This window comes from Dama dama, chromosome 4 (assembly GCF_033118175.1).
Source record: "Dama dama isolate Ldn47 chromosome 4, ASM3311817v1, whole genome shotgun sequence".
NCBI lineage: Eukaryota > Metazoa > Chordata > Mammalia > Artiodactyla > Cervidae > Dama > Dama dama.
The window spans coordinates 44575555-44601946 of record NC_083684.1 but is presented as its reverse complement, the minus strand read 5'-3'; the positions used below and the strand labels follow the sequence as shown (position 1 = coordinate 44601946).

The 26392-nt window shown below is 41.3% G+C and overlaps 1 protein-coding gene and 1 non-coding gene across 4 annotated transcripts; one reads left to right on the top strand and one right to left on the bottom strand.

Moving 5' to 3' along the window:
- Nucleotides 1-503: 503 nt before the first annotated feature.
- Nucleotides 504-22780, bottom strand: ZNF19 (zinc finger protein 19). Of its 3 annotated transcripts, none has more exons than XM_061138892.1 (5): nucleotides 22728-22780; nucleotides 9563-9626; nucleotides 6644-6770; nucleotides 5978-6091; nucleotides 504-4864 (listed from the first exon to the last, which is right to left on the bottom strand). In XM_061138892.1, the coding sequence occupies exons 2-5, from the start codon at nucleotides 9593-9595 to the stop codon at nucleotides 3777-3779; spliced, it is 1362 nt and encodes a 453-aa protein (XP_060994875.1). In that variant the 5' UTR covers nucleotides 9596-9626; nucleotides 22728-22780; the 3' UTR covers nucleotides 504-3776. The 3 variants fall into 3 exon arrangements, with proteins under 3 accessions (XP_060994875.1, XP_060994874.1, XP_060994876.1); XM_061138891.1 differs by lacking the exon at nucleotides 22728-22780 and adding an exon at nucleotides 11688-11735; XM_061138893.1 differs by lacking the exon at nucleotides 22728-22780 and adding an exon at nucleotides 11688-11732 and having other exon boundaries at nucleotides 9543-9626.
- Nucleotides 18633-18705, top strand: TRNAG-CCC (transfer RNA glycine (anticodon CCC)). Its single transcript has one exon. It is a non-coding gene; the product is annotated as a tRNA-Gly (tRNA).
- Nucleotides 22781-26392: the final 3612 nt, after the last annotated feature.

Genomic DNA, 26392 nt, shown 5'->3' with positions numbered 1-26392 from the left:
TATTTTAGGCTGATTAATTTTCTAAATTGCAAACACATAACTATAAATGCATCAGAAGTTACCTTTTTATGAGGTCACTACAGAGGGAGCCTCAGCAAAGAATGAAGAAGGGTACAGGGAAAATCATTTCCCCCATCCTACATAGGCAATGGAATAGTTTAGCTATTGAAAGAAATGAATCACAAACCCAAGCAGAGACAAAGATGACTCTACATACATATTGCTAAGTGTTAAAATATAAAATAACATAATGCAGGAGACAACAAGCAAGAACATAATTTATTTGGCATCTTAAGAATTGCTATTCAGAAGACAGACTGAGGTAACCCTGAAAGTGTTCTTGGTGAAAGATTCTTGTTTTGTTTTTTGTTTTTTTCCCATTTATTTTTATTAGTTGGAGGCTAATTACTTTACAATATTGTAGTGGTTTTTGTCATACATTGACATGAATCAGCCATGGATTTACATGTATTCCCCATCCCGATCCCCCCTCCCACCTCCCTCTCCACCCGAATCCTCTGGGTCTTCCCAGTGCACCAGGGCCGAGCACTTGTCTCATACATAGAATCAATATTGTCAAAATGGCTATACTAAAGCAATCTATAGATTCAATGCAATCCCTATCAATAAATATCAATGGTATTTTTCACAGAACTAGAACAAATAATTTCACAATTTGTATGGAAATACAAAAAACCTCGAATAGCCAAAGTAATCTTGAGAAAGAAGAATGGAACTGGAGGAATCAACCTGCCTGACTTCAGACTATACTACAAAGCCACAGTCATCAAGACAGTATGGTACTGGCACAAAGACAGAAATATAGATCAGTGGAACAGAATAGAAAGCCCAGAGATAAATCCACGAACCTATGGACACCTTATCATCGACAGAGGAGGCAAGAATATACAAAAGACAACCTCTTTAACAAGTGGAAAAAAGACAACCTCTTTAACAAGTGGTGCTGGGAAAACTGGTCAACCACTTGTAAAAGAATGAAACTAGAACACTTTTTAACACCATACACAAAAATAAACTCAAAATGGATTAAAGATCTAAATGTAAGATCAGAAACTATAAAACTCCTAAAGGAGAACATAGGCAAAACACTCTTTGACATAAATCACAGCAGGATCCTCTATGACCCACCTCCCATAATATTGGAAATAAAAGTAAAAATAAACAAATGGGACCTAATTAAACTTAAAAGCTTTTGCACAACAAAGATTCTTGTTTTATCCCAGAAAAATTCTCATCTCCCAGAGATGAGACAGAGAAATCAAGAAAGTAAAGCAAGCATTTATTTAAGCTAAAGTACACTTTGAGTGGGGAGAGCAGACAGGCTCAGGTGAATAGCTACCCTGAGGTTTTTTGGCAAGCCAGTCATGTGAAATGTAATATTCGCTGGGGAAAGAGGAGTTTGGGGGTCATGTTCTCTGATTTTTATCACAGCGCCATCTTCCTGGAGGGAAGAGGGAGTTTTGTCCTTATTTAGCATTGATCAGAAATGTCACAGCATCGGTGCAGGATGGACACTTATCTACAAGGCTTATTTTATTGTAATGAAAGCATAATGAGCAAAAGGTTACATTCAAACACACCAGATATTCCTGCATTTTCCCACATTTCTTTGTTCTGCCTCCAGGACACTTATCTCCAAATGTATGGTTTCCAGCATGGAAGTTCCAAGGATCCCCCTCTCCTCTGCACAAGATGCATGGCTTCCTGCCATCTGACCCACACTCCCCTTTCTCTGCTCATATCTAGCTTTTTTTGTTGTTTAGCCACTCAGTCATGTTCGCCTCTTTGTGACCCCATGAACTATAGCCCCACGAGGCTCCTCTGTCCATGGAATTTCACAGGCAAGAATTGTGGAGTGGGTTGCCATATCTAGCTACCTTCCTGTTTTAACAAAAACATTCTGGAGGGAGAGAAAGAGACAGGGACTTTTAAAAACAAAAGGCAGTGAGGCTGATAAAAGTTGCCTGGTGACAGTCATGACTGACTCTGTTGGAAGTCTGGAAATGTTTGTCCTTAAAAGAATCACCAGTTGTTTCAGGGTAGAAGTAAAAAAAAAAAAGTTGATAGATTTCCATGAATTACTTTAGTATAAGAAGCCAATAAGTAAACAGGCTGCCTGCCATGAGTTTCTGACAGATGTGCTGGAAGACTTCAACAGGTGAAAGACACAAACAAAATAAACCCTAAAATAAGGAAAATACAAACAGACCAACTGACCATCCTCTGGCCCTTTCTTCCTGCTTGTTCTCCTCTCCGTGTTCTGGGACGTCGAGAAATGAGGAAGAGTTGTCTGGCAGCTCCCCTTAGACATGACTGCACCTAATGTCTTCGCCTCCCCTAAGCATGCCCCACTCATCAGGTACACCATGCCAGACGGAGGCTCAACAGTCAATGATCCCGATGTGTCAGCACTTTTTTGATTACAAGGGACTAGACACACTCAAGTGAAATAAATATTATAGATGACAGAAAGTAATCTTTACAAGAGACAAGTTGAAGAGTGGGTTCAGAGGTGTCAGATCCAAGGGCTCACATAATGTGCAGCCTTGCCCCTCTCTGACTGTCAGTCCTGCTGAGTGTCTTACGGTGTGGAGTCACAGGCAGTCTCTCACCAGCACCTCCAGGATGACACAAGCTCAAAGTCCATTCTACTGCAACTAGTTTCTCCCTCACTAGGGTTCCATGAAAACTCATGACTTGGAATGCCTTTGGTCTGGCTTGGATAACATTCTCACCCTTGCACCGATCAAAGCAATCAGAGGACAGAAAATGGAACTGGCTAGTCATGTATCATGTACCCATCTTCCAGATGGGTGGAATGCAGGGTTAGCCCTCTTAAACTGTCTGGACTGGAAGCCCGTGAGATGTAGCTCCCTAAGGAAAGCTGAGGTGCTGTACTTGGACATGTGGACAGATCCTGGCTTGGTGAAAGCAGCAGATCCCACTGCACAGCACAGAATCTGAAGCACAAGGTAAAAAGGGATTTAGAGTCAGTGGCTATAGCTACCTGTCAAATGCTCTTGCTATCCAGCCACAGCAAGTTCTTCCATTTGCTGAAGAGCAAGAATGATGATGGTGGTAAACTCCAGGCTCCAGCCTTGAACACCAGGTTCTTGCATCTCAAGAGACTGGCCCAGAACAGGTCTCATGCCCTTGCAAGGCCCACAGACCTGTCTTGGTCCTGGGAGGTGGGAGCTCAGGATTCAAGCCTGCCCTTGGCCACATTAATCAACCACTCCCCCAAACCACTCATTTTTCCAGCCTCTTCTCTCTGTGCTACAAAGAACAGACACCAAATCCTAAGGGTGGTAAGGAAATCCTTGCTCAATGAAGTACTGGGAGTTTCAAGGATTATTCAATACCATGGAATTCGTAACTGGTAGGCTTTCCAAAGTCCACATGGGTGCATGTGGTTCTCCAAACACCAAGAAGCCTGTGAAACCATCCATTAGGAGGCCACACTGTTCACATATCTTTGACTCTTAACAAGTACAAATGTCAAAAGTTTGCAACAACTGGAAGGTGAAAGGATTGCAGGGCCATAGTCTTCTGTCTGGTTGCTGTGGCCAGGGCCACACTCAACATTAGGAGGGTTATTAACTTGGTCTGGGATTCTAACTGGACTATCTTGGGTCATCTATTGACATATGAACCAATAGCTGTAGCCTGAGGGAAGGAACCTGCAGCTAAGCTGGGCCTGTGTCACACATTCTACCCGAGTGGAAGATGGAAGGCAAAGGAAATATCGTGTACTGTTACCAGTAAAAGGGGGTAAAAAATTCTGGGAGCCCAAAACAACCAACATCCAGCACAGGCTTCTCTCCAGGGTGGACACAATCTAGCTGGGAAGATGTCCTAAAGGTTTTTTCATACTTGACATAGTCACAGGGTTTCTTTCTAGTATGGACTCTTTGATGCTGAAGCAGATTTCTTTCGCTAGTGAAAACTTTTCCACACTCATCACAGGAGGTCTCCTGAATATGGATTCTTAGATGTCTTTTCAACTGAGCCTGAGTACTAAACACTTTTCCACAATATATACAGTCAAAAGGTTTCACCTCACTGTGGACTTGCTGGTGCCGAGTTAGTTTTGTACGGAAATTGAAGGCTTGCCCACATATTTTACAAGAGTAAGGCTTTTCCCCTGTGTGAATACGCTGATGCTGACTAAGATGAGAAGTCCTTCCAAAGCTTTTGCCACACTCATTACACTCATATGGTTTCTCTCCAGTGTGGATTTTCTGATGTCGCAGAAGTGGTGAATTACCAACAAAAGCTTTTCCACACTCATTACACTTATAAGGTTTCTCTCCAGTGTGAATTCTCTGGTGTATAACAAACTCAGAACTACTGGTGAAACCATTTCCACACTCCCTACAGAGATAGGGTCTGTCCCCACTGTGGATTCTCTGATGCCTAATCAGATTTGCATTATCGTTAAAGGCTCTCCCACACTCTTCACACTGATAGGGTTTCTCACCAGTGTGGATTCTCTGATGTCGAATTAATGAAGAATTGCCATTAAAGGCTTTTCCACACTCATTACACTCAAAGGGTTTCTCCCCAGTGTGGATTCTCTGATGTCTAACATAATAAGAAAAATAGCTGAAGCATTTCCCACACTCTTCACATCTGAAGGGTTTCCTATCATAGTGGATTCTTAGAACCTTTCCTCTAACATTTTTCACTGTGGGGATTTCCTGGTGTTGCTCCAGTTCACATGTTTCTAGGAAGCTGCTTTTGTTAAGAACGTTCTTCTGTGGTCCATGTGACATCATCATGTCTCTTTCTTCAGAAATTCCCCATGTTGGTGTTAATTCACTGTCCATGTGGGTCCTGGCATCTGACATAACAAATAGAAGACAAAAATGCCACCTGAGAATTATACCAAAAACAAAAGAACATTGAAAATTATAGTGGTTCCCCCTTATTTGCAGTCCCTCTTTCCACAGTTTCAGTTTCCTTATCAAGCACAGTCCCAAAATATTAAATGTAAAATTCCAGAAATAAATAATCCTTAAGTTTTAAATTGTGCACTGTTCTGAAGAGCATAATGAAACCTAGCACCAACCCACTCCAACCAGATGTAAATCATCCCTCTGTATATGCTACCTGTCTATTACTAAGTAGCTGATTCAGTTATCAGATAGACCTTTGTAGGATTTCAGTACTTGTGTTCAAGTAACCCTTATTTTACTTCATAATGGCTCCAACGTGCAAGAGTGACACTGGCAACCTGGATAGTCTCTTGCTGCATCTAATTTATCACAGGTATGCATATATAACAAAAAGACATGATAGATACATAGTTGAATCTTTGTACCCAAGAAAGCAGACCCCACAGTTACAAAGGTCCTGGAGTCAATCCCCTGTGGATACCCAGGAATAGCTACATAGGGTTTGATACTACCCGAAGTTTTAGGCATCCATTGGGGATCTGAAAACATATGCACCATATGTGACTATCCCTGGTGGCTCATTTGGTAACAAATTTGCCTGCAATGCAGGACACCTGGGTTCAGTCCTTGGCTTGGGAAGATCCCCTGGAGAAGGAAATGGCTACCTACTCCAGTACTCTTGCCTGGAGAATTCCACGGACAGACGAGCCTGGTGGACTACAGTCCATGGGGTTGCAAAGAGTTGGACATAACTGAGTGATTGACACTTTCACTTTCACAACAGAGATTTTAGAGATTACTAAACTCCTAACATCAGCCTGCTTTTCAGACAAGGCTAATAAAATGAAAGTGTCAAATATTCACAGGTAGAGAACAGTTGACAAGGAAATGGATTTGAGAATTAATGCATTAATTAATCAGAAATATATGCAGAAGAGTTATGGTAGAAATGGTTTCATATTTGCCTATTTTGAGAAATCATCTATTTAAATCCTTCCCAGCATGGTTCATTTTAAACATACTGCTCTGTAAAGCTCTATAGTCACTGCCTCACTTACTTTTATAGATGTCTTTGGTCCCCTGTGCAGGAGGATTATCCTGTGTCTCCAGGCCCGCAAGCAAATCCCCTCTCTCTAGAAGTGAGACTAATGTAGGTTTGGGAATTGGGTATCCTGAAAAGGGTAGAAAATGGCACCTTTCAGTCCTGTGTCTGCTGTGTCAAAAGAACAAAAAGCTCAAGAGTCTCAGTGAGACTAGAACAGATCCACAGAAAAGGGCTCAGGACTGGGGAAAGCCAAGATTTTTGCTCAAGTGGAAAATGAGCATTTGTGATCTCTTCCTAAAACTAGACCCAAGAGTAAGTTAGTGATCCTGAGGGACATATACAAACAAAGGGAAGGAGTCATACCCTTCCCTAGACTAGAGGGAGACAAAAGTAAGCTGAAAACTTATCTAACAACAGACACTATTTACCCTGCAGAGGCCCTGGGAGGATGCAGCATACTCATACCAGGTGACAATTCCCTACATTGGGACCAAACTGACCCAAGACTTGTCCCTACCCAATAACCTCCCAAGTGGGTCATTTGGTCTCAGTCCCAGAACCATGGAGGATACAAGAGATGACTTCCCACTTTCCACACCACACCCCTGGCTGATAAGGAGGAAAAAAGGAAGGAAATAGGAAAGCACAGATCTGAGAACCAGGAGAAAAGTGGCCTTACCCAGGGACATCAAGTTCCCACAGATCTCCAGCATCACACTTCTGTACAGGGCCCTCTGTGCAGGAGAAAGGCCAGCCCATTCTGTCCGGGTGAAGTAAACAGCCACATCCTCAAAGGTCACCACCGCCTAAAACAAGAGGTTCATACTGTGCCAGAGCCAATTCTCTGGCTCTGAGTGTGGGGCACAGGGGACAGGGAGAGTGAGCTGAGTGTTAAATGACTATTGGTACAACAAAAAATCTGGAACTTCTCTCACTAAAAGTTAGAGCTTTCATTTGGACACAAAATTTAGTCTCATGAAACCTAACATCATGTTGTGAAAACCCTGGAAAGTCTCCCATGAATTAAAATCCCTAGAGCAAAATCTCTTTGATTTTATAAAACTTTCAATCTTTTATTATTGCACCTACAAGTAAACAGTTAGCTTTAATCTCTTCAGACACCCACTTAGAAGAGACATTGCAGGACTGACCTGTTCCCCCTTCATTGCCCCAAGTGCCCAATCAATCCATCTGTTCCCCATGCATGCTCACTCTACCCCAGACCTCAAGTTCACATGACAAGAACAGAGTCATGGTTTGCCCTGATGACTGGCCTCATCCGACCTCATCTCCTGCTTGAAGAAGGGGCTGTGCAGCCTGTGCTCAAGAATGTCCAGCAGAGAGAACTCAGTGCTGCATGGGACAGTGTATTCTGCTTCCTGATGGATTTTCCTGGGAGAATATGCTTCTGGAATCAAATTGCTGCTGGGTAGTTCTTTTAACTGCTTTTCTTCATACACCTCCGAAATAATCTGTAAATGTTTCTGTCAACTAAATATCATGCTTTTTCAATAGCCACCTTTTCCCAACCCTGATAGCCCCACTCTACCTTGCCAGAAAGCTCAGGATCTGGCTTAGAATTTTTATTCATTCCCCAGACTTTGATATCAAACTTGGTTACCTGAATATGCAGGGAATGTCCTCCCACCTTTCAATACCTCAACTGACTTTGCAGATCTCATCAGCACTGTCACCACCTAACACCAAATGCATCCACCCGATCTGCCTCCTGCCAAACTGGCTCTATCTTCAATTCATGTAACTAACCAGCACAGAGAGTGAAAGTGTTTCTCAACACGGAAATAGTACGAATTTCATCCCAGTCTCCTAAGTTAGAAATTTGAGATTCATCCTGGACTAACTTGCCCTACTCACCACTCATTTCCAATAAGCAGTCAGTAATCAAATCCTGCCAATTTTATTTTCTAAATATTTCTGGAATCTGGTTCCTCTTCACTATCATATAATCAGTTCACTAGTACCTGCTGGGGATACTTAACTCCAGTTCTAGGCCTGTCCTGGATTGACTCCATCCTCAGTCAGCTATGCAATCATGGACATATAATGACAAACTGACTCAGTCAACAGAATGACTTCTTTGAATGACATATCATGAACTACAACAATGGTTCTCAAGGTGTGGTACACCACTGCACTAGCAGGATCACCTAGGAACTTGCCATAAAGGAAAATTCATAGGCCCCATCCAAGACCAATCTGTGCTTTCATAAGCCCTCCAGGTGATTCTTATGCACACTAAGTCCAAGAATCCTGGACTACAGGATAAAATCCGAGCTTAGGAAACCAAGTTCTATCAGGTAACACATGATAAGGGGAAAGCACAAGATTATACAGAGAAACTGGCTAGGAAGCTCTGTAAACAAAATCTAAGAAAAGGAATGACAAACCCTGAAGGAGGTCAATATAAAAGATGGGACAAATGGAAGAGAGAGTAGCCAGAAAGAGTCAGACTATGAAAACAGTATCAAGGGAGAACAGAGTCAACAACTACTCAGCAACCTAGAAACTGAGTGGTCAGGATTATGACAGGGTGATACCAGTAACTGACAACTTATATAAGATCAGAAGATGGGAGCAACAGGGTAGACAATGTCAGGCAGAAGGACAAGTCAGATATCAGAAATCCAGGACGGGGACTTGGGATATGGTTCATAGATGCTGAGTTACTAGATAAGTAAGTACCAGGAAGAAGGAAATAGTTAAGGAACACCCAGCAATTCATCAGTCTCAAAAAGTGAAATCAGCTCAAGAAGTCAATTTCCTTATCCCATAAATGCTAAAGTATTTAATGTTCACTTCACAGATGAAGTTAAGATGCAAAGAGGTTAAGTGACTGGGTCAAGGCCACAATGTCACAGAGGCTTTACTGGATCCCTAACTTCAGGTGTTTTGTCCTAGTGCAGATTTTTCCTGTCATAGCCCCCTGCCTTGATTAGCCAAGTCAACTTCTGAATAAATGATACAAGCTCCCTTCTTCTTCTTTTTTTTTTATTAGTTGGAGGCTAATTACTTAACAACATTTCAGTGGGTTTTGTCATACATTGATATGAATCAGCCATAGATTTACACGTATTCCCCATCCCGATCCCCCCTCCCACCTCCCTCTCCACCCGATTCCTCTGGGTCTTCCCAGTGCACCAGGCCCCAGCACTTGTCGTCTTCTTCCTGCCATTGCTCTGCCCCTACTTCCCAAGAACCTTGTGATCTCCCTGATCTTGATTACTCCCACTGTGTAATGGACACCTATAATGCCAATCTGAGTCCCTCATTCTCACAGGGCGCTCTGCAGGAGGAACCACTAAACCTGGGAACCCACTAGCTCAACAGAGATCCTCAGAGTACAGGAGACTATCCTTTTGCATCCCTGGACACTCTATGCAGCCACTGCTTGCTGGACTTCTGGCTGCTCACTCCCACGTCATCTGCTTTCCCCCAGCATCCAGTCCGACTGCAGAGAGTCAACAAGGGTCTTCCAACTGCTTTGGCTCTAAGGCTTCTTGCCAGAATCATTTCTGTCATGCCCCTCTTTCTTCACATCAGATCTCTCCAAGACTGACCTGAAGGAATCACAGCTCACCTGGTGCCAGACTTTCAGGGGCATGACAGCCATTATTGGGCTCTCTCTCAATGAAGGGCAGGGGCTGAGGGAAGAAGCAAAGAGAAACAAGAGTAAGCCGATCCAGGCAAAGGCTCTTTTTTAAAAACAAATCTGCCAATAACAGCAACAACCATTTACTAAATAGCACTGAGTAAATGGCATATTGCTATTTCCCCACAATATGCCATGAGGTTTGAATTCTTAGGAAATTAAGATTTTGAAAGGTAAGTAACTTGACCTTGGGTACCAGAGACTGTACTCACCAACATCGTGCAACACTGTCTGCCCTAAGACATGAGAACAGGGGAACACGAACACACAAAGAGCAAACAAGCACGACATCAGAAAATTCAAAGCAAACCCTATAAGAAGGAACCTAGACCTTTATTTTCAAAAATAAAATTTTACTGAGAAACATAAATGGTTAAAAAAAAAAAGAAATATGTTTTTGGATGATAAATACATATCCACTCAATCACCTCAATAATTCTTTAAACCTTTTCTTTTTCCCACATAAGAAAACAGTCTAAGAGAATAATTTTCTCTATGAAGGTCACTCAGCCAGTGGATGGATGAACTTGGATCCCAAACCAGACGTGCCTGATTTCCAGAGGCCAAGCTTTTAATAACTACATCAAATTGCTTCCAACAGGAATCCCAACAGGATTTTTTTCTTTTAGAACTCAATAAAGTGATTCTAAGGCTAAAAAAAAAACAGATAAAGGTAACCCCCCCCAAATCAGAAGAATCATCTTAGAGTAAGGTTTCCTTTTCTTGATCTTGGGGCAGACATCTTTTTTTGTTCACCACCCTCTTCTAGGACCCAGTGATAACCAGAAACCAATTAGCAAAAGACCATGAAAAGACACTTCAACATGCCAAAATGTCTGGGTCATTACTTTAATTATATCATCCCCTACAGACACTCTGTATTCTTGTTACGCACTCATAGCCTACCAAAGAGCCAGGATCTTCACAAATGAAATTCACTGCATGTGGCCATTTCCTGCTAGCCTCATCTTTGTGCCACCCTCTTTTCTTTTAGTTTAGCCACACTGGTCTTCTTTCAGCTTCTCTATTATGCTAATTCAGGACCTCTGTACCGGCTCTGCAAGAACCACTCTTCTTCAACCTTTAGAACCTTTGTAACTAATAGACTGTGTGCAATACTTTTCAGAAGTCAGCCCTCTGTTCATATAGGTAACTGCCAGCTCACCACAGCCTGTCTCTACAGACCAGGTCAGGGCCCCAGGTTACACACTCCACTAGCACTGTATTCTCTTTCTTGTATACCACTTCTCTTAGTTTAAGACACTGTGTTTTCTTTATCCAACTTTTATCACAAACTTATTTCATTCCAGGCCAAGTGTGAGACACAGGACAAACAGTAGAGAAAGAAGGGTGTGATCCCTTCCTTCATGGGGCTTAAACTAAAAGAAACACAAATATGAATCAAAGATCCTCAGAATTAGCTTTAAGAACACAATCGTGACTAGTGACAGAGATACTTTATCCTAGATGCGGAGGCTTAAGAATAGGAATTACTTAGGTTGAAAGGAAAATCTTTCCAAAGTTAACAGCATGTGCAAAAACATGGTCTCGAAGTGAAAGTCCAAAGAATCAAGGGGAATGTGCCTAAGACGAAGGTGAAGAAGTTGTAAGAGTTCAAGTCCTGCAAGGCCTTGTGCACATCAAGAATAACCGCACTGGATTAACAGAATACTTTTAATTAAACTGAAAGGTCCCTGGGAGAGGGGCCCACGGCCCTCTCATTCGCAGCTGCATCTTGGGAACCTAGAGCAGCAACTAGCATTTAGCGGCTCAGTCAGTAGTTGCTAGCCCAGGGAGCACGGGAGGCTGCGACTGTGTGAGGTCAAACGGCGTCTCCTTTTCATCCACAGCCTTACACAAGGCGGCCGCTAAGGACTGGGGCGAAGACACCGCGGGCGGGGGAGACTGGCCGGCGGGCGCGTTAGCTCCCCAGCCCAGGGGGCGCAGCCCGACTCCCTCCACCTGGACATGAGGGACTAAGCGGACAGCCTTCTCCAGGGTGAAAGGTGTGCCCCCAGCAGGCTCGCTGAGGCGACAAGACCCAGAAACTCACCTCAGGAAAAGTGCAATGTGTGGTGTGACTGGAAGTGCGTAACTACGTCGGCTGCAGCACCCAAGTATCGCGAGCTTCCTCTCTAGGAAACCAGACCACACGTCTCTGTGGTCCCTGGCTTTCCTCCCCAGGCACGCGATTTTAACCGGCGACATCAAATAGAAAAAGCTTATCGTTAAGCTAATCTCTAGCTGAAATCTAGAATTTCCTTCAATTTTGTGTTGGCGAGGACCACAACAGTAACAGCAGTGCCTTGTGACCTTGTCAGCAATAGGAATCCCACGTTTTCATATCACATTACAATTGCAGTTATAGGGGAACTTCGATTTCATGCACCATCATTTTTGCCTTAGCTGACCAAAAAGTACAGTCAAACTAAGTGTTTTGTTGCAGTGTGTATATTGGTATGATTTGACGTGATTGTGCCCTTGCTGTTGAAAACATAATGGTCAGAGACAGAATGCCTTCCCTCTAACGTTGACAACAAGGCAGGTATGTCCGCTCTTCCCACTATTACTCAACATCGCACTGGAGTGCTAGCAAGTGCAGAAAGGCCAGAAAAGGAAATAAAAGGCAGAGATTAGAAATAAAACTGTAGAGGACGTTATTATCTACATTTTTTTTTAAATCCAAAGAAAGCTACAAAACTGCTAGAACTAACAAGTGAGTTTAGCAAGATCACAGACTTAAAGGTGCAAAAAGATAAACTGTTGGAAACTGAAATACGCAGCAATAAAATTTCCTGTAATACAATGTCAATAAAAATTTTAAAATAGTACCATTTACAACAGCACAGAAAACATGACATAGGTATAAATCTCACAAAATATGTGTAAGATACACATCATGAAAATTACAAAATAATGACAGGAGATGAAAGAATACCTAATAAACTGAGGGAGATACTCTGTTCACTGATTGAAAAACCCAATACTAAGATGTCAATTATCCCCAAATTGCTCTATATATTTAAAGCAATCCAATCAAAATCCCAGCAAGACCCTTTATAGAAAACGAGCTGATTCAATTTAATTGTATGTCAATCATTTGATAGAGCTGAAAAAAAGCAGTGGAGAAAGGAGGGGTTTCTTAGTAAATTATGCAGAAACATTTGGATGTCACAACAGGAAAAGAAAATAATATTCTTACTTCACACCATACTAAAATAAATTCTAACAAGGGTGTCCACGCTCACCACTATTATTCAACATAGTTCTGGAAGTCCTAGCTACAGCAATCAGAGAAGAAAAAGAAATAAAAGGAATCCAGATGAGAAAAGAAAAAGTAAAGCTCTCACTGTTTGCAGATGACATGATATTGTACATAGAAAACCCTAAAGATAGTACCAGAAAATTACTAGAGCTAATCAGTGAATTTAGCAAAGTTGCAGGATACAAAATCAATACACAGAAATCACTTGCATTTCTATATCTAACAATGAAAAATCAGAAAGAGAAATTAAGGAATCAATCCTATTCACCATTGCAACAAAAAGAATTAAATATCTAGGAATAAACTTACCTAAGGAGACAAAAGAACTGTACACAGAAAATTATAAGACACTGATGAAAGAATCAAAGATGACCTAAACAGATGGAGAGATATTCCATGATCCTGGGTAGGAAGAATCAATATTGTGAAAATGACTATACTACCAAATGCAATCTACAGATTCAATGTGATCCCTATCAAATTACCAAAGGCATTTTTTCACAGAACTAGAACAAAATATTTCATAATTCATATGGAAACACAAAAGACCCCAAATAGCCAAAGCAGTCTTGAGAAAGAAGAATGGAGCTGGAGGAATCAACCTTCCTGACCTCAGATTATACTACAAAGCTAGTCATCAAGACAGTATGGTACTGGCACAAAAACAGAAATATAAACCAATGGAACAAGATAGAAAGCCCAGAAATAAACCCATGCACCTATGGGCACCTTATTTTTGACAAAGGAGGCAAGAATATACAATGGGGCAAAGACAGCCTCTTCAATAAATGGTGCTGGGAAAACTGGACAGATACATGTAAAAGAATAAAAATTAGAACACTTCCTAACACCATACACAAAGTGAAGTGAAGTCACTCAGTCGTGTCCGACTCTTTGTGACCCAATGGACTATAGCCTACCAGGCTCCTCTGTCCATGGAATTTTCCAGGCAAGAGTACTGGAGTGTGTTGCCATTTCCTTCTCCAAGGGATCTTCCCAACCCAGGGATTGAACCCAGGTCTCCCACATTGCAAGCAGACGCTTTACCATCTGAGCCACCAGGGAAGCCCACACCATACACAAAGATAAACTCCAAATGGATTAAAGACCTAAATGTAAGACCACAAACTATAAAACTCTTAGAAGAACACTAATAGGCAGAACACTAGATGACATAAACCAAAGCAAGATCCTCTATGACCCACCTCCTACAGTAACCAAAATAAAAACAAAAGTAAACAAATGGGACCTGAGTACACTTAAAAACTTTTGCACAACAAAGGAAACTATAAGCAAGGTGAAAAGACAACCTTCAGAATGGGAGAAAATAACAGCAAATAAAACAACTTTGTCAAAACTGACAAAGGATTAATTTCCAAAATATACAAGCAGCTCATGCAATTCAATGCCAGAAAAACAAACAACCCAATCAAAAAGTGGGAAAAAGACATAAACAGACATTTCTCCAAAGAAGACATACAGATGGCTAACAAACACATGAAAAGATGCTCAACATCACTCATTATTAGAGAAACGCAAATCAAAAACCACAATGAGATATCACCTCACACCGGTCAGAATGGTCATGATCAAACAGTCTACAAACAATAAATGCTGGAGAGGGTGTGGAGAAAAGGGAACGCTCTTGCACTGTTGGTGGGAATGTAAATTGTACAGCCACTACCGAAGACGGTATAGAGATTCCTTAAAAAACTAGGAATAAAACCACCAAATGACCTAGCAATCCCACTCCTAGGCATATACCCTGAGGAAACCAAAATTGAAAAAGACACATGTATCCCATTGTTCACTGCAGCACCTATTTACAATAGCTAGAACATGGAAGCAACATAGATGTCCATTGACAGATGAATGGATAAAGAAGTTGTGGTACATATACACAATGGTATAGTACCCAGCCACAAAAAGGAATGCATTTGAGTCAGTTCTGATGAGATGGGTGAACCTAGAACCTATTTTACAGAGTGAAGTGAGTCAGAAAGAGAAAGAGAAATATCATATGCTAATACATATATATGGAATCTAGGAAAATGGTACTGAAGAATTTATTTACAGGGAAGCAGTGGAGAAACAGACATAGAGAATAGACTTATGTACATGGGAAGAGGGAAGGAGAGGGTGAGATATATGGAAAGAATAACATGGAAACTTATATTACCATATGTAAAATAGATAGCCAACAGGAATTTGCTGTATGTCTCGGGAACTCGAACAGGGGCTCTGTATTGACCTAGAGGGGTGGGATGGGGCAGGAGATGGGGAAGGAGTTTCAAAAGGGAGGGGATATATATATATACTTGTGGCTGATTCATGTTGAGGTTTGACAGAAAACAAAATTCTGTTAAACAATTATCCTTCAATAAAAAATTAAAAAATAAATTCTAGTTGGGAGAAAAATCTACTGTGACAAATCTACATCTTTAATGAGAAAGTAATGGCAGAACTTCCCTGGTGGTACAAAGGATAAGAATCCACCTGCCAATGCAGGCACAGGGGTTCAGTCCCTGGTCTGGGAAGATTCCACATGTGGAGGGGCAACTAAGCCGGTGCGTCACAGCTACTGAAGCCCGAGCACCCTAGAGTCTGTACTCTGCCACGAGGAGCCACTGTAATGAGAAGCTCACACACAAAGTGTAGGCCCCTCTCACCACAACTAAAGAAAGCCGGCATGCAACAAAAGACCCAGCACAGCCAAGACAAAATAAATAACTTTTTTAAAAAAGAAAGTATGGGCAATATGATTTCTACAATGTGCTTTATCTTGTCTGTCGCTGCATGTGATGTCTGAACCACATAATGGATACCTCAACACAGGGCTGCTCAAGCTACACTCCAGCACTCCCCCAGATGGACATGTGCATTCAGAGGCATCTCACATGGCCTCCCTGTACATGCTTGTACCCACTTCCTGCCTACTGTGCCATAATACCCAGTGGGACTGATAACCTCTTCATGGTCTGGGTTGTTTTCTATGACTGCCCCTCCTGCCCTTCTGCAAGCCAAGGAGAGAAGCCTCAGGAGAAATCAAACCTTATAACACCTTGATTTTGAACTTCCAGCCTGCAGAACTGTGAGAAGATAAATTTCTGTTATGTAAGCCTCAGTCTGTGCTGTTTTGTCATGGCAGCACATGCAAACTACTTTAGACATGTGCAGTTAAGACATATTGGTAGTGTCAGAGGCTGCTGGTTGCCTACATGAACATCCATTCATCCGTCTTGTTTAGTAACAGAAAACTTAATTAGGGATTGGCACCTTGCCTCTCAGCCAAGGACATTTCTTGCCACCCTTGTAAGTCTGTGGGTCTCCCAGGACTAAGGTCTACACAATGAAGTGGAAGTGTTTTCAGTACTCATAGAATATTCCCTCGAAAGGAAGGTGACATGATCTTCTTCCTTCCCTCCATCCCACATCCGGGAATGGCGAGAGCTCCAGTTGCTTCAGACCATGAGGATATGGCCACATCTGAGGGATGGCAGTGTGGTGAACCTGAAGGAACCAGGATTCCCGCTGACGGTGTGCAGCTGCCTATCTCCATATCTCTATTTTTAAAAGGAAAAAAATCAACTCCAGTCTTATTTTAAGCTCTATTATTTTGGATTTTCAGTTATATGCATGTGAACCTAACCAAGTCTGATCCAAAGACAGTAAATCAGTTGGAGAGGGCCTCCAGCAGTGGTACCTAGGTCACATATCATGGATAATCTGCTAGATGCTCAAGTTCCAGGAAGATGGAGCTACTCCAGCGCCTCAGAGATGAAAGACACCTCAGGGGTCCAGCTGTCTGGCTCAGGCACTTATTATGAAGGCACTATTTTCGAATAGTTGTAGTAACAAAAATGCCAGTGCCACACTGCCACTAATCCTTAATCAGGAATCTAGGAACTGGGTCCACTGCCTCCTAGAGCTGTATTTTCTTCCACATGCACCTGGTCTCCTTGGAGCCTACCCCATGAGGTGATGATCCTCTTATCCCCTCACAAGGTCTCCTATGGTTTTGGCATCACCACATGTCTAACTCAGATGCCCTAGCAACTGTAAAGAAATAATGTTGCCTGCCATTTCAGTTCTACAAGGATCAAGACACTAGCCACTGCAGTCTCCTACCCATAATTAGCCCGAGGGCAATTTAGGGTGGAGAAAAATAGGAAGCGTTCTGTGCTTTGGGTACAACCCCTGGTTACATAGATACATATGCAAGGAAAATTTTCAGTGAACCCAAATTCTTGAATCTTTCCATACAGAAAAAAGCATTAAAATCATTAACTTGAGGTGCCTGTACTTTGTGTTTAGCAGTAATCTTTTAATGTTTGATATGGTTTTTTCGTTATTGTTGTTCCCAACCCCCAGCAGAAGTTTATATATATATACTGGCTCCTTCCTTATCTCTTCAGAGTAGCAGAGGATCCCCAGAAAAAGTAAACTCCACTATAGATAAGCACACAAACTTAAAAAAAAAAAAAACAAGCAATTTTGATTGATGTTAAGTGGATGGGACAAAAAGCAAGGTCCGAGATCTAGGGTTAATAAGAAAAGAGAATGTAAGATAAGTCTGAACATAAATAAAGACATAAAGGAAGAAATCAAAACCTTGAGGAAAGTGATGTTTTATAAACAGATATGAAAATGAACTAAATAGAATTTTACAAATGAATATATACATTGAAGTTAAATTCTCAGTGGATGGGTTGGACAACAGAGCGCAGTCAAAGAGAAAGTGAAACTGAATACAGACCTAGACTATAGCACAGCTAGACAGAGATGGAAATTATAAAACCACAATACCAAACTTCAGTGAAAATGAATGAACTTGAGCTATGTGGTTAAATATCAATTCTACAGAGTTGAATTTAAAAAGTAACTGGTGCTCTAGTGGTTAAGAATCCGCCTTGCAGTGCAGGGGACACCAGTTCAATCCCTGGTCCAGGAAGACCCCAAATGCCACAAGGCAACTAAAGCCTGTGTGCCACAACTACTGAGCCTGTGCCCTGGAGCCCTCAAGGTGCAGCTACTGAGTCCACGCATTTAGAACCTGTGCTCCACAAGAGAAACTACCACAATGAGAAGCCTGTACACTGCAACTAGAGAATAGCCCCTGCTTGCCGCAACTAGAGGAAACCCACAAGAAGCAATGAAGACCCAGAGCAGCCAGAAATTAAAAATTATATTTTTTAAAAAGTAAGCTGCAGAAGAAAACATCAAGTTTACTACTTATGTAGATTCAAAACATGTAAAATAGTATTATGATGCTTATGGAAATAACCATAAATAACAAGTTTAAAAGTATCTATGGGCATGAATAACACCAAATTCATATGGTAACTACCTCTGGAACCACAGAGAGGGAAAGCAATTCAAAAGAAGTACACAGGGGACTTCAATTCCATCTGCAACAGTTTAGTTCTTAAAAACATACATAACAGCCATGACAAAATGGTCAGAAACAATAAAGCTGAGGGCAGGTACACAGGTGTTTGTTATTCTCTTTATTTTCCTACACCTGAAATATTTTAAAGAATTTTTTTTTAAACCTCAACAGTTTCACTGGTAGAATAAAACCAGGAGAAATATCTTTTTTTAAAAAATCAATGAAAGAGCAAAAGAAAAAGCAAAAGGGACACAAAACAGGATAAAAGTAATAATTACAAGCTAAAGGCATTCAAGATGACAGACATCAGACCAAAATTTATCACAAGTATAAGTTGGGGGACTTCCCTGATGGTCCAGTGGTTAAGACTCTGTGCTCCCAATGCAGGGGGCCTGGGTTCAATCCCTGGTTAGGGAATTAGATCCTGCATGGCACAACTAAAGATCCCACACGCTACAACAAAGATCCTGAGTGCCACAACTAAGACCGGGCACAGTCAAATAAATTTTAAAAAAGTGGGTTAAAAATTCTTAGATGCATCAATACAGAAAACAGATGAAACATACTCTGCCTAGATGATTGGGGCTACTTTCCTTAAATCCAAAGGTGAATAAGCCTTTACCAAGGCATCCCTCACAAGCCAGAGCAGTTCTAATGCCTGGAGAGCCCTTACTCTTTTCACTGAAGGCAAGACCCTATATACTCATGAACTATACTATCCTAAATATAAATTTCTAAATTACTAATGCAACAAATTAAATGTGAGGTCTCATGAACCATTTTCCTATATTTCATATGCAATATGTGCTTCCTGATATTTCTTGCCAAAGCCCAGGAATCATTAAAGACTTTGGGGACAATAAGTTCTGTGTTACATGTGGATTCTTGTACCAAACTGGTGGGTTTGGATGCTCCAAGACCACTGGACACTTCAACAACTGTGGTTAAAGCCTTAGCTTTTGGTAACAGAACCCAGGGGACTGTTCATCTCCCAGGGCTGAGGCAGAGACTCCAAGTTGGGAACCACTGCACAGGGAGGCCCTCCACCAGGAGCACTGAGGCCAGTGCCCTCCCTGGTCTCTTCCTTCCAGCATGGATAGCCTCAAGCATTACCCAGCTCAAGGGATGTAGAATGAATCACATACAAGAGACAGTCAAGGTTCAGGGAGTTTTAATAAGGCCACAGCAATCACGTCCTGGGATCAGGAGAGGGGAGAAATGGAACAATTTCAAACACTGGAAGGCCTCCCTTGGTTCAGTTCAGTTCAGTTCAGTTGCTCAGTCTGTCGGACTCTTTGCGACCCCATGGACTGCAGCACCTCAGGCCTCCCTGTCCATCACCAACTCCCAGAGTTTACTCAAACTCATGTCCTTTGAGTCAGTAATGCCATCCAACCATCTCATCCTCTGTCGTCCCCTTCTCCTCTCGCCTTCAATCTTTCCCAGCATCAGGGTCTTTTCCAACGAGTCCCCTCTTCGCATCACCTTCAGTATCAGTCCTTCCAATGAACACCAGGACTGATCTCCTTTAGGATGGACTGGCTGGATCTCCTTGCAGTCCAAGGGACTCTCAAGAGTCTTCTCCAACACCTCAGTTCAAAAGCATCAATTCCTCAGCACTCAGCTTTCTTTACAGTCCAACTCTCACATCCATACATGACTACTAGAAAAAACATAGCCTTGACCAGACAGACCTTTGTTGGCAAAGTAACGTCTCTACTTTTTAATATGCTGTCTAGGTTGGTCATAACTTTTCTTCCAAGGAGCAAGCATCTTTTAATTTCATGGCTGCAGTCACCATCTGCAGTGGTTTTGGAGCCCAAAAAAATAAAGTCTGCCACTGTTTCCACTGTTTCTCCATCTATTTCCCATGAAGTGATGGGACCAGATGCCATGATCTTTGTTTTCTGAATGTTGAGCTTTAAGTTAACTTTTTTCACTCTCCTCTTGCACTTTCATTAAGAGGCTTTTTAGTTCCTCTTCACTTTCTGCCATAAGGGTGGCGTCATCTGCATATCTGAGGTTACTGATATTTCTCCAGGCGATCTTGATTCCAGTTTGTGCTTCATCCAGCCCAAATGTTTCTCATGATGAATTCTGCATATAAGTTAAATAAGCAGGGTGACAATATACAGCCTTGACGTACTCCTTTTCCTATTTGGAACTAGTCTGTTGTTTCATGTCCAGTTCTAACTGTTGCTTCCTGACCTGCATACAGATTTCTCAAGAGGCAGGTCAGGTGGTCTGGTATTCCCATCTCTTTCAGAATTTTCCACAGTTTGTTGTGATCCACACAGTCAAAGGCTTGGCATAGTCAATAAAGCAGAAATAGATGTTTTTCTGGAACTCTCTTGCTTTTTCGATGATCCAGCAGATGTTAGCAATTTGATCTCTGGTTTCTCTGCCTTTTCTAAAACCAGCTTAAACATCTGGAAGTTCACAGTTCATGTATTGTTAAAGCCTGGCTTGGGGAATTTTGAGCATTACTCTACTAGTGTGTGAGATGAGTGCAATTGTGAGGTAGTTTGAGCATTCTTTGGCATTGCCTTTCTTAGGGATTGGAATGAAAACTGACCTTTTCCAGTCCTGTGGCCACTGCTGAATTTTCCAAATTTGCTGGCATATTGAGTGCAGCACTTTCACAGCATCATCTTTTAGGAGTTTAGGACCTCCCTTGGTCCTGAATATTAAATAGCACACATGAGCATCAGCTACATTTTTTTTAAAGCACAGTGGTGACACCTAGTGTTAGCTAGATAAACCTCAGCTAGCCTTGCAACTGACTTGAAATTCAGAGAAACAGGGCCTTGATGCCACCTCTCCTCTCAGGATTCTCACTTCAGCCTCCTGTAGGGCTGAGAAATTTGTTTCTGTTTTTTTCCATTTTCTAATTTGCCTTTTAATTTTCTTAACAACTGTTCCTTTTTCACTTTGCTGAAATAAAATTGATATACAATAGACTGAACATTTAAATTTTTAAAACTGAAATATACTTGACACAACATTGCATAAACTTAAGGTGTATGTTAATTTGGGACATTTATATATTGTCATATGATTGCTGTTATAGTGATAATTAGCACCTCTTCCACATTACATAATTATCCTTTCTTTTCAGTGGTTGGAATTTTTAAGTTCTAGTCTCTCAGAAAGTTTGATGGCTATAGTATATTTTTATATTCACTACGCATACATGCTAAGTTGCTTCAGTCCTGTCGGACTCTTCGCAACACTATGGACTATAGCTCACCAGGCTCCTCTGTCCATGAGATTCTCCAAGCAAGAATACTAGAATGGTTGCCATGCCCTCCTCCAGGGGATCTTTCTGACCCAGGGATTGAACTCATGTCTCTTATATCTCCTGCATTGGCAGAAGGGGTTCTTTACCACTAGTGCCACCTGGGAAGCTCTATATTCATTATTCATTTGTTTAGTTGCTAAATAGTGTCTGACTCTGTGACCCCGTGGACTGCAGCACGCCTGTCCTTCACTATCTTCTGGAATTTGCTCAAACTTGTGTCCATTGTGTCAATGATGCCATCCAACCATCTCATCCTCTGTCACCCCCTTCTCCTCCTGTCCTCAGTCTTTCCCAGCATCAGGGTCTTTTCCAATGAATCAGCTCTTCGCATCAGGTGGTCAAAGGATCAGAACTTCAGCATCAGTCCTTTCAGTGAATATTCACGGTTGATTTCCTTTAGGATTGACTGATTTGATCTCCTTGCTGTCCAAGGGACTCTCAAGTGTCTTCTCCAGCACAAATAGAAAGCATCAATTCTTTAGCACTCTGCATTCTTTATGCTCCAACTCTCACATCTGTATATGACTACTGGAAAAACCACAGGTTCCCCAGTGGCTCAGACGGCAAACAATCTGCCTGCAATGCAGGAGACATGGGTTCCTGGGTTGGGAAGATTTCCCTGGTGAAGGGAATGACTACCCACTCCAGTATTCTTGCCTGGAGAATTTAATAGACAGAGGAGCCTGTCAGGCTACAGTCCATGTGGAAAGAGTCACACACGACTGAGCCACTAACACTTTCAAATTCACTATTTGTGCATTAAATCTCTGGGACTTATTCACTACTTGTTGCAAATTTGTAGCTTTAAACAACATCTGTCATCCTCCCACCAAACTGGACATTTTTAGGGTATACAATTTGATGAGTTTTGACCAACAGAGAATGAAAGAGACAAAAATCCCTGCCATCATAGTCTTGCATTCTTAACAGCCAAAATTATGTCACATGGCTGCTTCCAACAGCAGAGGAATTGGGAAGGCAAGATTTTAGCTTTTTGGCTTCCATAACAGAAAGAAAATGGAAAGGCTTTGCTTTGAGCCAACCTACAGTTCCTGCCACAGTAGAAGCACACTTGAAATGTGTAAATGCTTAGGTACACCAGTTAGGTTTAAAATATGTTTCAAAAGTATTAACATACCTACTCCTTCAATCAGTCTCTTTCATTACGATTAACATTAACTTAGATTTCTTCTTATTTGATGACATGTAAATAGAGTTCCCTCGACTTCCCGATGGCTCAGCAATATAGAATCCACCTGTAATGCAGGAGAAACAGGAGATGAGGGTTCTATCCCTGGGTCGGGAAGCTCCCCTGGAGGTGGGTATGGCAATCCACTCCAGTACTCTTGCCTGGAAAATCCCATGGAGGGAGGAGTCTGGTAGGCTGCAGTCCATCGGGTTGCTACGAGTCGGACACAACTGAGAAACTTCACTTTCACACATTGGAGAAGGAAATGGCAACCCACTCCAGTGTTCTTGCCTTGAGAATCCCAGGGACAGGGGAGCCTGGTGGGCTGCCGTCTATGGGGTCGCACAGGGTCAGACACGACTGAAGTGACTTAGCAGCTCAGCAGCAGCAGAAGTGACTAAGCACACATACATACACAAATAGATCCCCTAACACAAATCCTTGCCCACAGGGCTCCTCCGCTCAGTGGTAAATACTATGTTGGCACCAATAAGGTACACATCCCAATGGTCCACAAGTGTTGCTCAGGTCCCTTTCATTAGCTCACTGTAAAGATTCCCTGTTAAGTTATAGGCTCAGCTGTCTTTGCTGACATCTCACCATACTCACAGCCTCTTTGCTTTCCAAAGTCCCCTTAACTGAAAGAAACAGATGCTTACTACATAGAATGAAAGGAACTACTCATGTGACTCAGAATATATCCATCCTTACTGCATCAATATTAAATCAGTTTATAAAAACCCATTCCAAAAGTCCCGGGACTTTCCACGAGGATACACTTTCCAAAGGAAATTCCATCAACACAGCTCTTAAACTGGGATGCATGCTGGACTCACCTGGGAAGATTTTTTAAAACTGTGATGCCTGGGTCTTGCCCCCAGTGCAGTGATCTTCCTTCTGCCTGACACAGAAATGTCTCTCCCTTAGCACTCCCACTCAGTCTATGAGAAGCACAGTTCGGCACAGTCAGAGGTCTCTTCCAGTTGTCATGTCAAACTAACAAATCAGCATGGAGAAAGGTCACTATGTGCAAGGGGCTAACTAACTCTGGCATTCCAATTTCATCATAGAGGCTTCGAAGCTTAGCATTTATAAGGATGTCATCAAAACAGAAAAGGGCTAATCTAGTAAGCAGCAGAGAAAGAAAATTTTGTTTTCTTTGTTTTTTTTTTTTTTTTTTGGCTCTGCCGTGCTGCATGTGGGATCTTAGTTCCCCAACCAGGGATTGAACTCATGCCCACCACAGTAGAAGCAGAGTTTTAACCACTGAACCACCAGGGAAGTCCCTAGATTTTGTTTTCTAATTGTAGTTTAAACAGAATTCTCAGCAACTTCACTCCTAGGTATAGAACCAAAAGAACTGAAAATAAGTAATCAAACAAATATTTGTACAACTATGTTCATAACAGCAGCACTGTTCATAATAGTCAAAAGGTAGAAACGACCCAAATGTCCATCAGCTGATGAATGAATAGGCACAATGTGATATATCCACTCAGTGGAATATTATTCAGCCATAAAAAGGGAATGAAGTATTGATACATGCTACAACTTAGATAAACATTGCAAACATTACAGTAAGTGAAAGAAGCTAGTCAGGGTTATGGGTTGTATGATTCCACTTATATGAAGAGTATTAAATCAACAGAAACAGAAAACATGTTAGTGGTTGCCAGGAGGAACGACTGCTTAATGGGTCTAGAGTTTCCTTTTGAGATGATGAAAATGATGTGATGGAAATAGATGTGATGTTTGTACAACAATGTAAACATACTAAATGTTACTGAATTGCATACTTTAACATGGTTAATGGTTAATTTTATGTTTTATGAATTTTATTCAATAAGAAATAAATAAAAGGAAAAAAGACCTAAGTAGTCTCCCTACTCATTTTTGAAAGTGAAAATGAAAGTTGCTAAGTTATGTCTGATTCTTTGAGACCCCATGAACTATACAGTCCATGGAATTCTCTAGGCCAGAAAACTGGAGTGGGTAGCCTTTCCCTTCTCCAGTGGATCTTCCCAACCCAGCAATCAAACGGGGTCCCCTGCATTGCAGGCAGATTCTTTACCAACTGAGCTATCAGGGAAGCCCTGAAGTGAAAGTGAAAGTCGTTCAGTCATATCCGACTCTTTGTGATCCCATGGACTATACAGTCCATGGAATTCTCCAGGCCAGAATACTGGAGTGGGTAACCTTTCCCTTCTCCAGGGGATCTTCCCCACCCAGGGATCAACGCCAGGTTTCCCGCCTTGCAGGCAGATTCTTTACCAGCTGAGCCACAAGGGAAGCCATTTTACTCATTTTTAGCTAACATTTAACATTTCTGAATTTTAAAGAGTTACAAAAGATGTAATTTCTGGTGTGTTATATTTCACTGATGCTCTGCTGGCTGTGCTAAAACAGCAGCTCTCTGGTATACTATAAATAATGATAATTTAGAATAAAACTGTTATATCATTCTTTTAAATAAATCTATACAATCTTAATGCTCTAACTTGATACCCCATCATCTATTTGTCAAAATACATAAACTCTTCTTTAACTCTCAAATATTTTATTTGTTTTTCCAGAGTTGCTACATTATTTTACTTAAAATATTCAGTTTTCAATAACAAAAAGCCACTTATGATATATACGAAGAAACCAGAATGTATGGCTCATACACATAAGAAAAAAGAACTATCAATATTTTGCATGATTCCTATTCTTCCTTAAAATGATACTGCCATTAAATTCCCCATGTATTTTTATCCTTGTGAGTTTTTTAAGGTTTTTGTTTTTGTTTTAATTTCCTGATACCAAGGGCTCCAAATATTAAAAATTTCTTCTGGATTGGATTATAATAATTGGTATTAGTATACATTTGTCAAAACAGCATAAGTATTATACATTTTGATATATAATACAATGATTAAACACAAAAAATTGTTGACAATACAGATCTCTTAATAGAATGGATAGGGTTTTTTTTTTTTCCTGTTTATTCATGAATTCATGGGTAACTATTACCTCTTGCCAAATGAAAGAGTTCAGCACAAATTCCTATTTCTTGATTTTGCTTCTATATGTTCAAGCACTGTTCATATAAACAAGTGGATGGGAATACAGAGTTTTGTTATATCAGTGTCAGTCACTCAGCCCTTTCAAGGTATGTGCCAAAAGCCGCCCAGTAGTTAATCATCAAAAAATTGGTTTCAGTGATCTATCTGCTGACAGATAAATTAGGTATTCCTTCAGTGAGTTTATTTTTTTAGACTCACTTTTTTAATCATCTTGTCATTTTTGTTATTGAAAAGTTCGTGTATATAAATGTGGAAGAATGATAAAATGAACCTCGATGTGACCACTATCAAGCTTTAGACAATTTGTCAACCTATGGCCAGTCCTGTTTGACCTCTCCACGCTCCCCTCCCCAACTCCCACCCTTCACCACTGCTGGATTATTCTGAAGTAAATCCCAAGTATCATGCCATTTCATATGTAAATACCTCTATATATAGCTCTAAGAAATCAGGACACATTTAGAAACAAACTAGTATCCCTAAAAACTGAGTAATCCAGTATTCAGCCAACATTCAGATCTCTGGTTGTCTCATATCTGCTCTTGTTTT